The sequence below is a fragment of the Strix uralensis genome, chromosome 3 (genome assembly GCF_047716275.1).
Source record: "Strix uralensis isolate ZFMK-TIS-50842 chromosome 3, bStrUra1, whole genome shotgun sequence".
NCBI classification, from domain to species: domain Eukaryota; kingdom Metazoa; phylum Chordata; class Aves; order Strigiformes; family Strigidae; genus Strix; species Strix uralensis.
This window is the reverse complement of record NC_133974.1, coordinates 128,520,172-128,534,570: the sequence shown is the minus strand read 5'-3', so window position 1 is coordinate 128,534,570 and position 14,399 is coordinate 128,520,172. Positions and strand designations below refer to the sequence as shown.

The window sequence follows — 14,399 nt, the reverse complement described above, 5'->3', positions numbered from 1 at the left end:
AAGCAGTAAGGACAGGCTAACCTAGTGTTAAGGATGAAGCAGTTATTGCCACTTCAGTATTGTCACTTTTGTCGCCGAATATCTCCTTTCAAATGTTTTTATATTAATATAGCCTTGTGCGTTCTTATTTCTCTTTCTTTTCGTTTGAAAATATTATAAATGTAAAGCTACTATAGATCTGTAGATGTGGCACAATATTGATTTGGATCAGGGCCCTACACACTAAATTTGAGCTTGTTAAGAATGTATTAGTAATTATAACGACCTGTATGCTGGAAATGCTGATGCTGCATTAGGTATGTCCTCTCCTACCAGCCTGTGTCGGCTCAGGCCAGGCTTGCAGTGTCTGTGTCTTCTGAGCACAATGTGTATCTCAGCCTTTGCATCCCCTTGGGGTAGAAACCACCCTGGACTATCGGGAGCCTGCACTGTGGCCAACGGATCTGATTTTCACGCTGTGCTCCTGGGAATGAGACCAGTGCGCAAGACTGAGGATTCTGTGTAGTTCTGAATTAGTGCTTCTGAGAAACAGAGTGTTACTCGCTGGCCTGGAGGTGCCTACTCAGTGCTGGCATGTGAGTATTTTTGTCTGAGACAGGATTGTGCCTGAAAGACCTTTTTCTGGACTGTTTTAAGCTCTCCTTTGCCATCACGCCCGTGAGGCTGACTACCATACAGGATGATCTCATGAAGCTGGAGAAGTCTGGCCCATCATTTTTCATTAGAAGTAATTTTATATTGAATCAATGGAAAGAATATTCCTGTGGTTAGGACTCAAGAGAAAGAGTTCCTGAATATGCTTTCTGGCAAACATGTATGTTTTCCTGTGCTCAGGGAGAGATTTGTTTCACCTAAATTTAGCTTGGGTATCTAGCTTCATTCTGTAGTCAGCAGTTCCCCATGAGAGCCATTCATTTGACCTGAAACAGCTGAATTACCCTCTTTATTAACTATAGAGAACCTTAGACCAGAAGTCGAGCCTCGAAATGGCTTTAGTGGGTTGAAGCTGGATCCTAGCTTTCCTCTTAGAGCTATACAAGTAAGATGAGGTCAGTGGATCCTGCAGGATCTTGTGAGTAGAAATATGCTGGTGGAGGAGAGGTGCCCAAACCCTGCTGTCGAGAAGACCTCTGAGGCTAAAGAATTAGAATCCCTTAATGCAACAAGTTGTTTTGAAGTGAGTATGGTTATTGTTAGTCTTCTGAAAATAGTCAATATCCTTCATTTAAAAGAAGTAATAAGGGCTGTATCTGTGTTGTTCTTGTGAAGGAAGTTGCGTATTCAAGCTCTTCTTCACAAAATAATTAGGCACTGATAGTTCAGGGACTTTAGGCAAACCTAGAAACTGCTCCATGCTCTGCAGTGCCTAGAGGCTGATGCAATGCGGAACACGTAGGTGCATGTCCCTTTCGCCTCTTGAAAAAGACAAGGAGATTTTAAATTTCTTGCTCTTCAGCATGAAGGAAACTCATAACTCTTCTCCACCGGGGCTAAAAGCACATCACAGATGTGGTTCAAAATCAGTTTGTCATTCATTTCAAGCTTGTTTTGGCACGGGTTGGTATAGAAAGAAAAAAAATAACTGAATCTGTTCTAAGTTCTCATTTGATGTTTTATTCTTTCCTACTCATCATCTGCACTTTTGCTGCTTTAATTGGTGTTTCAACTGCAATGGCTTCTGAACATCCTAGGCAGATGCTGTCTTATAAACCCAATTATTATATTTCTGTCTATTTTTTTGTTGTGTGAGAGGTGGACTGAAAACTGGCTGAGCTGCTGGGATTAAAGTGTTGTCATCAGTGGCACAAGGTCCAGCTGGATGCCAGTAACTAGCAGTCCACCCCAGGGGCTGATAGTGGGGCCAATACTATTAAAGATCTTCTTTAGTGACTGAGATGATGGGGCAGAAAGCACCTCAGGGAGTTTTCAGACAGTACAAAGCTGGGAGGAGCAGGTGATACACCAGATGGTTGTGCTGCTTTTCAGAGGCACCCTGTCAGGCAGGAGAGTTGGACAGAGGGGATCTCATGAAGTTCAGCAGAGGGAGATGCAAAGTCCTGCCCCTGGCAAGGAATAGCCCCCTGCGCTAGTACATGCTGGGGGGCAACCAGATGGAAAACAGCTCTACAGAGGCAGCCCTGGGAGTCCCACTGACCATGAGCCGGCAGTGCGTCCTTGAGGCAATGAAAGCCACCAGCCTCCTGGGCTGCATTAGGAAAACTGTTGCCAGCAGGTCAAGGGAGGTGATCCTTCCCCTCTACTCAGCTTTGGGCTCCCCAGTATGAGAGACATGGACATAATGGAGCAACCCCAGTGAAGATCCATAAAGATGATTAAGAGCTTGGACTGTATTTTACAGAAGGGGATGCTGAGAGACTGTTCAGCCTGGAGAAGAGAAGGCTCAGCGGCAAGATGTTGTCAATGTGTATAAATGCCTGATGGATGGGAGTAATGATGATCACCTCAGTGGTGCCTGTTGAATGGAAAAGTGACAACGGGTACAAACTGAAATACAAGCAATCCCACCTAAACATAAAAAATCACCTATTTACTCTGAGGCTTGTCAAACAGCAAAACAGGTTGCCCACAGGGGTTCTGGAGTCTCCATCCTTGGAGGTACTTCAACCTGACTGGCCATGGTCCTAGGTGACCGGCTTTAGGTGGCCCTGCTTTGAGCGGGTGGGTTAGACTAGGCAGTCTCTAGAAGTGCTTTCCAACCTCAGCTATTCTGCAGTTGTTTAAAACGTATAATTTCCATTCTGAGGATTTCTAAATGTAAATGGTTTATGATTATTAAAAATGCATACCAAACTGTTAGTCTGTAGTTCTCCTGTAAGTTTTCAATTCTAGCTACAAATGTGAAAAACCAGTTTAAAAAAAAAAAAAAAAAACCACAGATAACCCCCACCCCACAGGTGAGTTTGTACTTGGGGAATCAAATAAATTACTTGACCAGCTTTCTGTCCAGGTCTTTATCCAGGCAGGTAGCTGAGCTATTACTTTTAATTACTGAAAAATAATAAATTTGAAAATTTTAAAATAAAAATTTGGTGACATTCCTCAAGTAGTGAATCTTCTTAAGCTAATTCCATATTACAGTGCTCTACTATCTTCCGTAGTTCATTGCAGCAGCTGGTTTCAGTGTCTTCCAAAATCTATTTTAAATACATATAAAGTTACACAACTGTTAAAAACAATTTGTAAATCTTGATAGTGATTCCTCAATTATTTTTTTTCCACAATCTCATTGTTGAATGAATGTTCTTTGGTTTAAGTTCTTAATTATTTCAGTAAAAATTAAACAAAATTGTCACACTTTGTGTGAGATGAGACACAGAATTTAACAATGAGAACATTGCTACTTTTGTGGCAAACAGGTCACCAAAGGAAGAACCTCCCCTGCAGCCCCTTAATCTATTTAGTTAAGTTAACAGGAAATATTAAAGATGTTCTTTTGGCCCTTTTAACCTCTCAGGTGGCCTGTTTCAGTAACTGCCCTTTTGTACAAATAAACTGACTTAAAGAATAACTGCAGTCTTTGTGGTAAATATTTATCTGGAGCAGACTTTTAAGTGTGACCAGCAGGGGAAACTTGTAGAGATCCTCTGAAAAACTGACACACATTTGGTTTGGGTTTCTGTGGTTTCTGAGTTACGATGAAGCTCCCTATGCGCTTGTTGCAAATCATTTTTACTAAATAGGAGTCCTTCAATCAGCTTTCAGTAGCTTTGCGACAGGTCCTCTCTCAATAATCATTTGCCACCCAGCTGTTAGATTTTTATTTTAAATTTAATTCATGCTGTGTATTGTTTTCTAAACCTATTGTCCTTCAACTGTGCAATATTAACTTACCTTTTGGTAAATGAAGGTGAATAGAAAAGTCTTGAGCAACAATACAGAAAGGATGTTTCATGTTGGGTCAGAATCAACTTCAACTGTAGCTGCTTGACCAGCACTTTGTCAGCTATCAGCATCCTTTGAGAACCTTCACATAGCTGGCATGTAAAGTTTTAGGCGTGTAAAATAGCTGGACGCTTATGTTTCTACGAGAAAATTCCCCCCAACTTTTTTCGGCACTTGCACTCCCAGTGTTTCTGGCTGGGCTGAACAGCTGGATGTTGTAGCTCATGAACCTGTCAGTGTGTGAATGAGGAAGCTCATATGAGTGCCTAAAGGTTTGTGTGTGATCTGCCTTATTGGAGAGATTCATTTTTGAGGCAATAATTACTTTTGTATTCTTTAAAGACAAATTAATAAACATGCTAATATGGTCCATAATGAAAACTAAGTTTAAACATTGTCATATTCAACTTTTCCATTTAATATTTTCTCTTCATTTTTCCATATAGGGAATTGCATTAGACTTTTCTATTAATAAGCTTTCTTTGAATGATAGTTACTTGCAAAATTTGTTTTTCATTAAATTACAGTCCAGAGTGATGACAAATATAGAATTTATGGCAGGAGATTGACTGGGAAATAACATAACTTTTATTTTATTTTTCTTCCAAATAGTAATATAAGGATTTTTAAAAGGCAACAGATAGTATTATAGTTAGTGGTTTATGAAATGGTTTGGTTTATAAGTTTGATCTATTCAAGCAGCAAAACTTGACTCTGAATGTTTGATGTTACTGATATCTTAAATATGTATGTATCTATCCTGTGAATATTTTGTGCAGCTTAAGAGGTAGAATAGACCCTGAAGTTTATAGGTTTATTGTGCTTTTTGGAGTTGGATGATTTTATAGAGCATGTTATTTTGAAAAGCATCTAAGGCACACAATTTTTTTAGGAGCTTTGGCTGATCAACAGGAATATCAGTGTAGCTGATACTGAAGTTAGAAGACGAACACTGAAAAATAGTGCAATAACTGGGTTTGGACTCTTTAGGCTCACAGAAATCAAGTTAGGGCAGACTAATGGTCATGGCAAGGGGAAAGGAACAGTAATTTGCTGGTTCTGGTGCTAACTCGCACTGCTTGATGCTAGACATAGGGATGGCCAATTAGTGCACTTATGTCCCTCTCGCTGTCCCTCAGCTCTACGGATCATCCTCCTGTTGACCTGTGGGCATAGATTGATCCTATTTCTGGTAGCATAGTGTAGGTCAGTGTCTGCACAATGGAGATGATTTAATCTAAAGCAGCTGTGGGAGTACTGGTGTTAATGCCGTGGGACTGGTACTGTTGTGCACACCTGATGTTATGTTTATGGATGATGCCAGGGTGGGCATGGATGAGCTTGAAAGTTTCCAGTCTTGAATCCTTCTGCTTGTACGTTGAAAATAGTGGTTACAATGCATCTGGACCATATGCAATTGATGGTTAAATATCATTTTCTGCCACTAAAAGAACTAAAAAGTTTTCTCTTAAGTTCATCCAGGACCATGCCTTCTCTGCCGTTTCATATTCCAGCTTGACAACCGTAATTCATCTCAAAATGCCAGCAGTACCTGGGGGGGGCGGGGCGGGGCGTAAGGGACTACAAAATGCACATCACCAGCCAAACAAGGGAAATGAAAACCAACTTATGCTGAATCACACCGAGCTCTCTCCCATCTTCGCGTCTCCTGGCCCTGTACGTTCCCTGCCGTTACAGCACCTCAACAATGTGCTCAAAGTGATAAACGTACGCCACTATATTTCCCACCACACCTCTTCACCACCCACTAGATTCAAATCATAAATTCTTGTTGTGAAAATAAATTATTCATTATTCCAACAATTGATACCATTTAAATTAGTTTACTTTGTGGTTTAGCTGATACTTAGCTTTCATAGCACTGTGCCACCGTCTTGATAACAGCACTTCATAATGCCGTGATGTACGTGCCACAGCGTGCGATCTAAACATGTGGGGGTGTTTTGGCAGAAAGCATAGGATTTAGGCAGTAAATACTTTTTTTTTTTAAGTTGAACATGCAAGTCATAGAGTTGGTGAAGTGCTAAGGAAACCAGAACGTTATTAATCTGTGACATTCTACAAAGTTATTACAAATATATATTTCTGTTAGTGAACTTTCTGAAAACACACATGGGAACTCAAGGTGTGAAAAGTCCCGTATTATACTTTAATTCTACTTAGCAGAACTTATTCTAGCATAGGCAGCTTTACCTTGTAACCCTCTGCTTTACCTCTGCAGATTCCCTCTGGCATGCACGCTCACGAATCACAGCAGAGCAGCGTTGTCAGAGCTGCTCTTAAACAAGCAATTTTCTCTCTGCCCACTCACCTGCCACTTCAGTTCATGAGGCAATCGCCAACTGTAAGACAAACAATCTAGCAAAGGTGCTCACTGTACTACTTTTAAGGCAAGAATGCCTACTGCACAGAGGAACTCATCTTACTGTAATATTTTGATATAAATGAAGGAAGCTGAAAAACAAAAACATGAGTCCAGCTTGAAAAATAATAAACTGAGGCACTGTAAGAGAGCACAGTTTGGCAGAGTTTTGGGTCAGGTCCTCTGAGTGGCAGGAGTGGGGCATTCTCCTATTGAAGCAAGGATTCCAGTTTCTGCTTGTCTGACATGGAGAGCGTTTTGGCACTTATGTTTTTGGAGCTTCGATTTCGGAGCGTTCTTTGGTTTGAGTGTTAGTGCTTCTGCAGTTTCTTAATGCTGCTAAGGCACTGTTGGGATAGTCTTTCAAAGTGGAAGGCACGTTAATTGGTTTGGGTCCATAAAAAACAGGCAAAGAGAAATAACTGCATATCATTTTCTTGGCTGCTGTGGAAAAACAGTTGCACTGGTGCAAAGCTCAAAGACCCAAAGCAACTTCTCACTTGCTGGCAAATAAGAGGGAGAAGGTCGGAAAGAGAGGCTGCGAATGGATAACTCCTGGCAGTGTCAAGGGGATGAAGACAGACAGCTCAGGAGCACGTGAGGCTTCACAGGCTTTGGAGGAAGATGACAGGGGAAGGGAAGTAGCCCAGCTTGAGCTGATACAGGAGGGCATCATCTTCATCGAGCAAAGGCTGGCTGCTACCTCAGATTGTGGAAAAGAACGAGGAGATGAAGAGGCATGTTCTTTTCCAAGGGAATATTTGTTATCTTGAACTTGCTGGAGAAGCTTGTGTTGTTTTGTGTGTAACACATTTAACTACCTTCAACCCAGAGATACTAAGAACTTTTGACTTTGTTGAAAGATTAGATAAAAATTGTTTCTACCTGCAATTTTAGTAAAAAAAAAAAAAAGTTTTTTAAAGTTCATGAGTTCTTTGTGAAGATTCAGTAGTGCAAGTTGCATGAAGGAATGCCTCTCAAGTATTAGCTAGTCCGCTTCATGAGGTGATGCAGTGAAATCGGAGAAAGCTCAATTTGTGCTTGATATTATTTTTGTCTGCTGTGTTATGTGCTGGAAGAAAAGTGCTTACCTTGTATGTGGCTCGGTCGTGGCAGAAGTGTCACTGGGATGCCGGTGCGGAATGCCGAGCACTTAATTTGAAGAAAGTCCTTGCTCTGTGGAAGTGATTATTAGGACTGCAGTAGGAGGCATCTGGTCATGTAGACATAGCAATTGTATTCATCTAATGTATAACAGTTAATACATTGCAGCTCAGTGTGAACTAGAACCCCTTGTTGTAGACAAGCCCTTAAGTATTTAAATACCCAGGTACCTCTTATTGAAATGTCTTAGAGTCCGACTTAGCCTCCGCATGGTGACTATTGTAAATTTCCCTCATGCAACTGCATTACATTTCATCCTAATTAGCGCTGCTGCTGTAGCCTTAGTAAAGAAACATTAGATTAAAAAGTACCAGAGGCTGAGTGCCCACATCCTCTCCTACAGGAACTAAATCAATTTCACTCTTACAGTATTCACACAGCTGATTTAATTTGGCCTCTCTCTGTGATGGCAGCAGCATGGTAGTAGGAAGCTCTCGCCATTATTACTTGTGTTTTACTTCAGAGTTCTATCCGTTTTGAGTGCTGTCATGGTAGCATTTCTTATTAGCCCTGAAGTAAAGCAAACATGCTATTTCAGTAGCAAAGAAATTAAAGGTTAGTCAATAAACAGCAGTTACTGGCAACAAATTAAGATGAGAAACGTTTTATTGTGGAAATAGCAGTGAATGTTTCCTACTGTGAAACTGAATTTTTTAGTGAAATCAAATATATAATTAAGATATTATTATGCACAGAAAAGGTTAGAAACCTTAAGATCTTTTGTCCATAAGCCAAATATTGTAGTATGTTGATATCCATGCTGTGAGTTCCCCATTACTGCTCTGCCAGTAATTTCAACCTGGCATCTAGACTAAATTGTCTCCCTAGGAGCCAAGAGGAAACACAGTTGATATGTGATCTCGGGCACGGGCCTTTCTTGAATGAATAAAAGCACTGTCAGATTTTACGAAATTACATCTGCTGGTTATATGCTGTGATCATTTCTGAGTGAGAGAGAGGGCAGAGCTCATCTAAGTTATGGCACAGACTGATATTCGGAAGGAGTTTGATGGGAATTTACACACCCTTGTAGCTCTATTCAGATATGTTTCAGCTGCATGACAGAAACTGAAAGCAAGGTAATGATTATGACGTGTCTGCACAGTAATTTTAAAATAGGTATTAAGAAATACGCACAACACAAATTGCTAGCTAGAGCTTGCTAAACAGCCTCAGAGCAGCGTATTCTGTGAACGGAGAGGAACAAAACGCGACAAGCATCTGCCGTGCAGTGCTGAAAACGCAGTTGTCTGATCTTCTCTTCTCTGAGCGAAGCTGAACAGGAAGCCCCATCCCCTGGAGCCCGCAGGCTGCCTGCAGATGCTCGGCTCCAGGGGCCCCAACAAACACAGCTGCGGTGGGAGATCATGACCGTGTGTGCTGAGCCCGTCCCACAGCACCGCGGCCAGCCTCCCCAATCCCTTCGAGATCACCATCAGGGCTTTCACTAGATGTATCTTGCTTAGATGCCGTATCAGCCGCCCCCCCTTGGCTTTGTGCAGGTGATAAATCTGCAGCAGCATGGGGGGAGCCAGCACGTGATGCACTTTTGCTGCCCAGGGGCTGTGGAGCCGCCCCAGCTTGTGGTCCCCAGGTGGGTGGCTTTGCCGCACGGGTGGGGATGCGAAGTCATTGGCGGTGTTGATGCTTCCCGTAGGCACCATGTGTGGTGTGGCCCAAGGAGCTGCGGGATTTGATGGGATTTCAGAGGTGCTGTCTAGTGAGAGAAGGAACCTTGAATACTCTTGTTACTTATTCCCTGTGGCCGATAAGAGTATCTAAATCATGTGCTGTTACTCAAGTTATGGAAAAGAATGGAAAACAAAACACTCTTTTGGAGCAATTATCTCTTAACATGTGAAACTTCAGCACTAGTGAATTTTAAAATCTGTCACTGAACTGGACAAAATCATCCTTTATGCCTCTCTTTATTGCTGGAGCATCTGTTGCCACCTCAGCCTGAGCTCTGTAACCATGTATGTTTTTTTGGTTTTTTTCTACTCCGTTCCTCATTTCCTTACAGAGCTGATTCATTGTGATTTATTGGGTACAAACTACAAAGCTAAGTATTTTTCAGGATGTAAGTTGTAGTGGTTGTGAGAAGGAATGAGACTATAATTCTCCCTCACTTTATTTTACTTAAGTATTTTCAGAGGGGAGGGGAGGATGTATTCTTTCCATTAGACCTCTCCTTTTTTAATCACCATTCCCTAATTAATTCCCTGGTTAAATATAAAGCAGGCATTACCTTTGAATAATGTTTTCCTGTGTGATTAAGTAAAGAAGAATTCCTTTCTTTTGTATGATGACTCATCGCCAGGGGATCTGGAGGGAGCCTGAGGGTGGATATTTGAGACTTTGGTCCCAGGTGCTCTTGTACCTTTGAGCTGTGTTTGCTGTCAGTCCAGAGGTGGGAGGCAAAGGTGATATCACATATCAACTGCACACAAAGAAAATTGTCTCTCTCATGAAACCACGGCTTTGGTTTCTCCTGGTGGAAAACTGACTCTGGCTCACAGAAATGCAAATCTCTAGACAAACATGTACAGCTAGGAGAAACATAAATTGTCGTTCTTGCTGGCACAGTGTCTATAACCATGCGTTTTCTTTGGTGCACAAGTTGACCCAAAAATGGACCCTTTCTTTTCACCCAGCATCTTCTAATTCCTCTCCCTGCACCAGTTTGCAAGCCTTTGACTTGTACCAGTACAGCTGTGTTGGATTGCACTGTAGACCACATGTCTGAAAGAAGTGAGGTTAAAAATGAAAGGCTCTGAAACTGAAAAGGAGGTTATAGTGAATGAGGGAATGGCAAAGAGGCAGGGGAGGGCAGGGCAGGGTTTAACCCGGCCAAGCTTATTTTACTGCTGAAGAAACACTGTCTAACTCTACCCAGAGAATGCGGCTTTTTTTTTGTCTACCATACTAGAGCTTATGGCATTAATTTTTAGCTCAAAAGGCAGTTTTAATAATGATTCTGGGTTTAAACGTTGCTCATATGGAATACGTTTCATGTAATGACATGAAAATGCCTCTGAATTGACTGCTGTAACAGTGAAGGCTACAACATGTAATCTCTGGGTGTTGAAAAACAAGCGTTTAAAAATACCCTTGGTTTTGATAAAAAGTTCAGCAAACAGAAATCCCACTGATATTTTTGTTTTCTTTCATTTGTTTTACAGGCGTTTCCCTGTATTTCAACAGGAATTTATGGTAAGTAAGACTTTAGATGTCACTTGTTGCTTACTCAGTTTTTCCTATTATTACTATTTTGAACAGTGATATTTCATATCAGATGTCTTGTCAGTCATTTTGGCTTTCGAATCTATTTATCCTGTGTTAAATAACAGAGACCCAAAGCCTTTGACTGTGGCTGGATATTAGCATGCTGATAAGTGGCAGACCCTTGTGCAGCCCTTAGCACACCCTTAGCCTGTGAGCTTAGACCCAGAGCTGTGGTTACGCTGCTGCAGCCCTGGTAACTCTTAAACACACTGCTGTGGCCTCAGCAGGGAAAAATAGGCATTTGTCAAAATTTTCTATCCAGAAGGCAAGAAAGCAAGACTCCCCAATGTCCAAGACTGGGGAAAAAAGTACATTTTCCTCAAGCAAACTTGCTAGAATAACATGAAGTAGTCTTAGCTCCCTTGAGTGGTGCTTCCACATTTTTAGTTTATTAATTTACATACAAATTAATACTGCTTGAAGAGCTGGAGGGAAAGGGTTATTATAAAAGTTCATCACTTGCTTAGTTGTAATCTTAAGGCAATCCATCACTAACAGTCAGCTGCTTTTTCGTTGACATTGTGGAAGAAGTGGGTATGTTCGAAGGAGGGAAAAGACAAGCTGTTCAATAGGTAGAAAAAAATATGAAGAAATCTGAGAGGACATGCAAATTACGAGGGGACAAAAAATTTTTTCATTTAAAAAAAGTAGGCTGATTTTTTTTCTTTCATTTAGATTCAGTAAATGCATACAAATGATGGTAGATTGGATTACTTGTACAATTGAAACGTTTTAAAGAAATATGCTAAACGGCAATAAATTTAAAAAATGCAGTCGTCATGTAACACTGTAGTATGACATAGCTGCTGCTGCGTGAAAATAACATACAGTAATTTTTAGATAAAGTAATTTGAGTTTTGACTAATCAGAGACTACAGATGCAGGGGGGGAGAAAGTGTCAGGAATATTTAGGGTTGTTTCTTCTTTTTCAAGGACCTCTTATTTAAAATTGATTGTTTGATGATTGTAAATCTGAATTAGGCTTCGGAAGGTAGAATCTAAATTACTTTGTGTGCTGTATCCTTTTCTACTTGAACTGCATTTTCATTATTGCAGAATAACATGCAGATGCCTTTTCCACAAACAGTAGAAGTCACTGAATATAAATCTGGTTTCAGATAAAGCTCTGCCTTGGTCCTCAGTTCAGGCGTCCCTCTTGAACTTCCAGGAGAGCTCTGCATTTTAGTTTTGACTCTCTGACTTAAATCTTGATCTTTAACATACGTGCATTTTTGTTACTAGTTTACTAAAACAGGCAAGACATGGTGTAAATATATGGAAATTACTAGTAAGTAGAGTGTACAAATAATAATAGTTCATTTTATTTTAGAATTGGCCTAGTTAATAGAAAAGGTCTCAGCAGGTGAGGAATATGATTCCCTGAAGTCAGTAAAGAAAGTTGGAAAGGATCTCTGGTAGGAATCTTGAGTTTTCTTTTCCTGAGGTAACGGATGCTTTTCTTGAAGTTAGTGTTGATTTTAACTGGAAAGCTGTGGCATTACTGAAACATGATATAGTGTGGCAGATGCTTTTTCAACAACAGTTTGCTGTTTTCACCTTTGGAAATGGATTAAGATGCATTTCTGGTAAAATACTCTGGTTTTCTGAGACTGCTTTTTTTGTTTATTTCAGGAATACAATCTCTAACTGATTTTACTGTTTACATTTTAATAAATGCTTTCTATTCCTCAATGAACAAAATACTTCCATCGTTCCAGACTCTCAGATGTCCTGCCTGACAGTAGTAACTAAACAGGCAGCCCTACATCAGGCTTCAGGTGTCAGGTTTTTCGAGAATGTTTGATAGCAGTTGCAGTGCTAAAATTATGCAGTGTGATATGTTTGAGGTGCAAAATAGACCGAAACCCCATAAAGCTATGCTTTCATCTTTCTGGTTTTGTTGGGTTTTTCCCTGTCTATACATGCACATTCCTTTAGATAAAGTCAATGTCTAGACAAGCAAGTGGATCAACTTCATTCCTGGTGGCCTAACTGATTACTGTTGCTTTATGTATTGTGCAGTTAACACTGGACTATCCCAATAAAATGTTATTGAAGGAACACACAGCCTGGATTTCTCACCTCAGATCCATATGAACAAATGCTGTCCCTTCAGAAACCCTTGGCTGAGAATTGACATTCACCTCCAAATGGAAGTGGACAAATTTGCAAGAGATCAACTGAGTGTATCCAATTTAAGAATCTGCACTGCGTTCTACTCCAAATTATTGTAAATGCTTAGATTGCTTGCCTTTTCTATTATTATTAGGAGAGAGTAGTCACACTTCTCTGGAGAGCAATCCTTTCCTGTTTGCATCACTGCAGAGCACTCCTTTTCTCCCATAAAAAGGAAACTGGGAAGAAATAAGCAAGCAAGCCTCTTTCTGAGGTTTTGGCTAAGGAAGGATTGCTTTTCATGAGAAGGGTGTTGGACAGAGGAAAGGTCTGCCTTTCCTCCCCAAACACTTTCTTGACACTCCGTCTCCACCCACAACACTGTGGATGTTCCAGCTTGAACAAGTTAAAGCCCCGAGAAGGCCATTTGCCATTAAGGCACTGTGCCAGGAGTCAAAACTTTGATTTTTTTTAATGTGCTCCTATTTAAAGAACGCTGGCAACAAATTCACTCAGGAGGGATCTTTGTTTTAGAAGTTTGATAGCTTCAAATGAGGGATTAAATCTTTAAAAAATGAAGTTGAAAGCAACCAATGCTGAATGTTTGTAAGGATGGCAAAACAAGTAAGGGTCTACCCACAGACACTTTAGGGGGGAAAAAAAAAAAAAACCACCACCGACCAAAAACGAGTGGTGCTATCTTTTCCTAAGAGATCCCTGTCAGTTATAATATGCTTGTAAACTGATAATCAGTCTTAAGAAAGCAAAGGTTGTAAAGACTCATTTTCCCATGGATCCCTGGGTTACTCTCTTCTGTTGCAATAAATGCTTTCCTTTATATCAAGAGCATGAAGTTTCATAAACAAAACGGCTTCAGGAGGAGTACAGAGGACCTGTGTCACTCCCATATCGTTAGGGAGATATTGGAGTATCAAGTGACAGATCCTCAGTAGCTGTTCAGTAACACTCAGACATGAGCGAGAGTGCAATCTTAACCTTATCACAGCTTTTCTGTAGGTTTTTAGGGATTTTCTTACATTTTGTCTCCTTTTCCCTTTTTCAAAGTAATTTTACTGTCGGTTTTAAAAAAAAAAAAAAAGTGATAAAAATAAAGCTGCAGAGAGATCTGTAGTCCAGAGGGTAAAGACTGTTACTTTAGGCTGTAGTGTGTTAGATTTTCACCTCATACACAGGGAATCACCATTTGCACATCCACTTTCCCCATAATTACCATCTTGTTATGTCTGAGGTACTGCCAGAAGGGGGGGGGGGGGGGCGGGAAAGGCGACTTTCTTCAGATTTTATGGAAGAGCAATTCATTATCATGTTTTTAAGAAGCTATCCACAAATTCTGGTGTCTGCAGCCTGCAAAGTGAACAAGGATGGTTGATACGGTGCTGCAAACCTTATGAACTGCAAAATTAAAACAAGGCTCTGCAGATGGATATAAGACAGGAACTTTCATGTTTATCACAATACTCTGTTGAGAGATAATTATGGGTTGGACTACATATGGAAGGAGTTGAAGATGTTACGCTCTGCGCACACC

The 14,399-nt window shown here is 40.6% G+C and overlaps 1 protein-coding gene across 3 annotated transcripts in view; it reads left to right on the top strand.

Moving 5' to 3' along the window:
- Window positions 1–14,399, top strand: part of MACROD2 (mono-ADP ribosylhydrolase 2) — a 901,307-nt gene that overhangs the window by 590,288 nt on the left and 296,620 nt on the right. For all 3 annotated transcript variants that reach the window (XM_074864379.1, XM_074864378.1, XM_074864376.1), the window contains exon 7: window positions 10,633–10,663. In XM_074864379.1, the coding sequence (XP_074720480.1) occupies window positions 10,633–10,663 (31 nt within the window). The remainder of the gene's footprint in view (window positions 1–10,632; window positions 10,664–14,399) is intronic.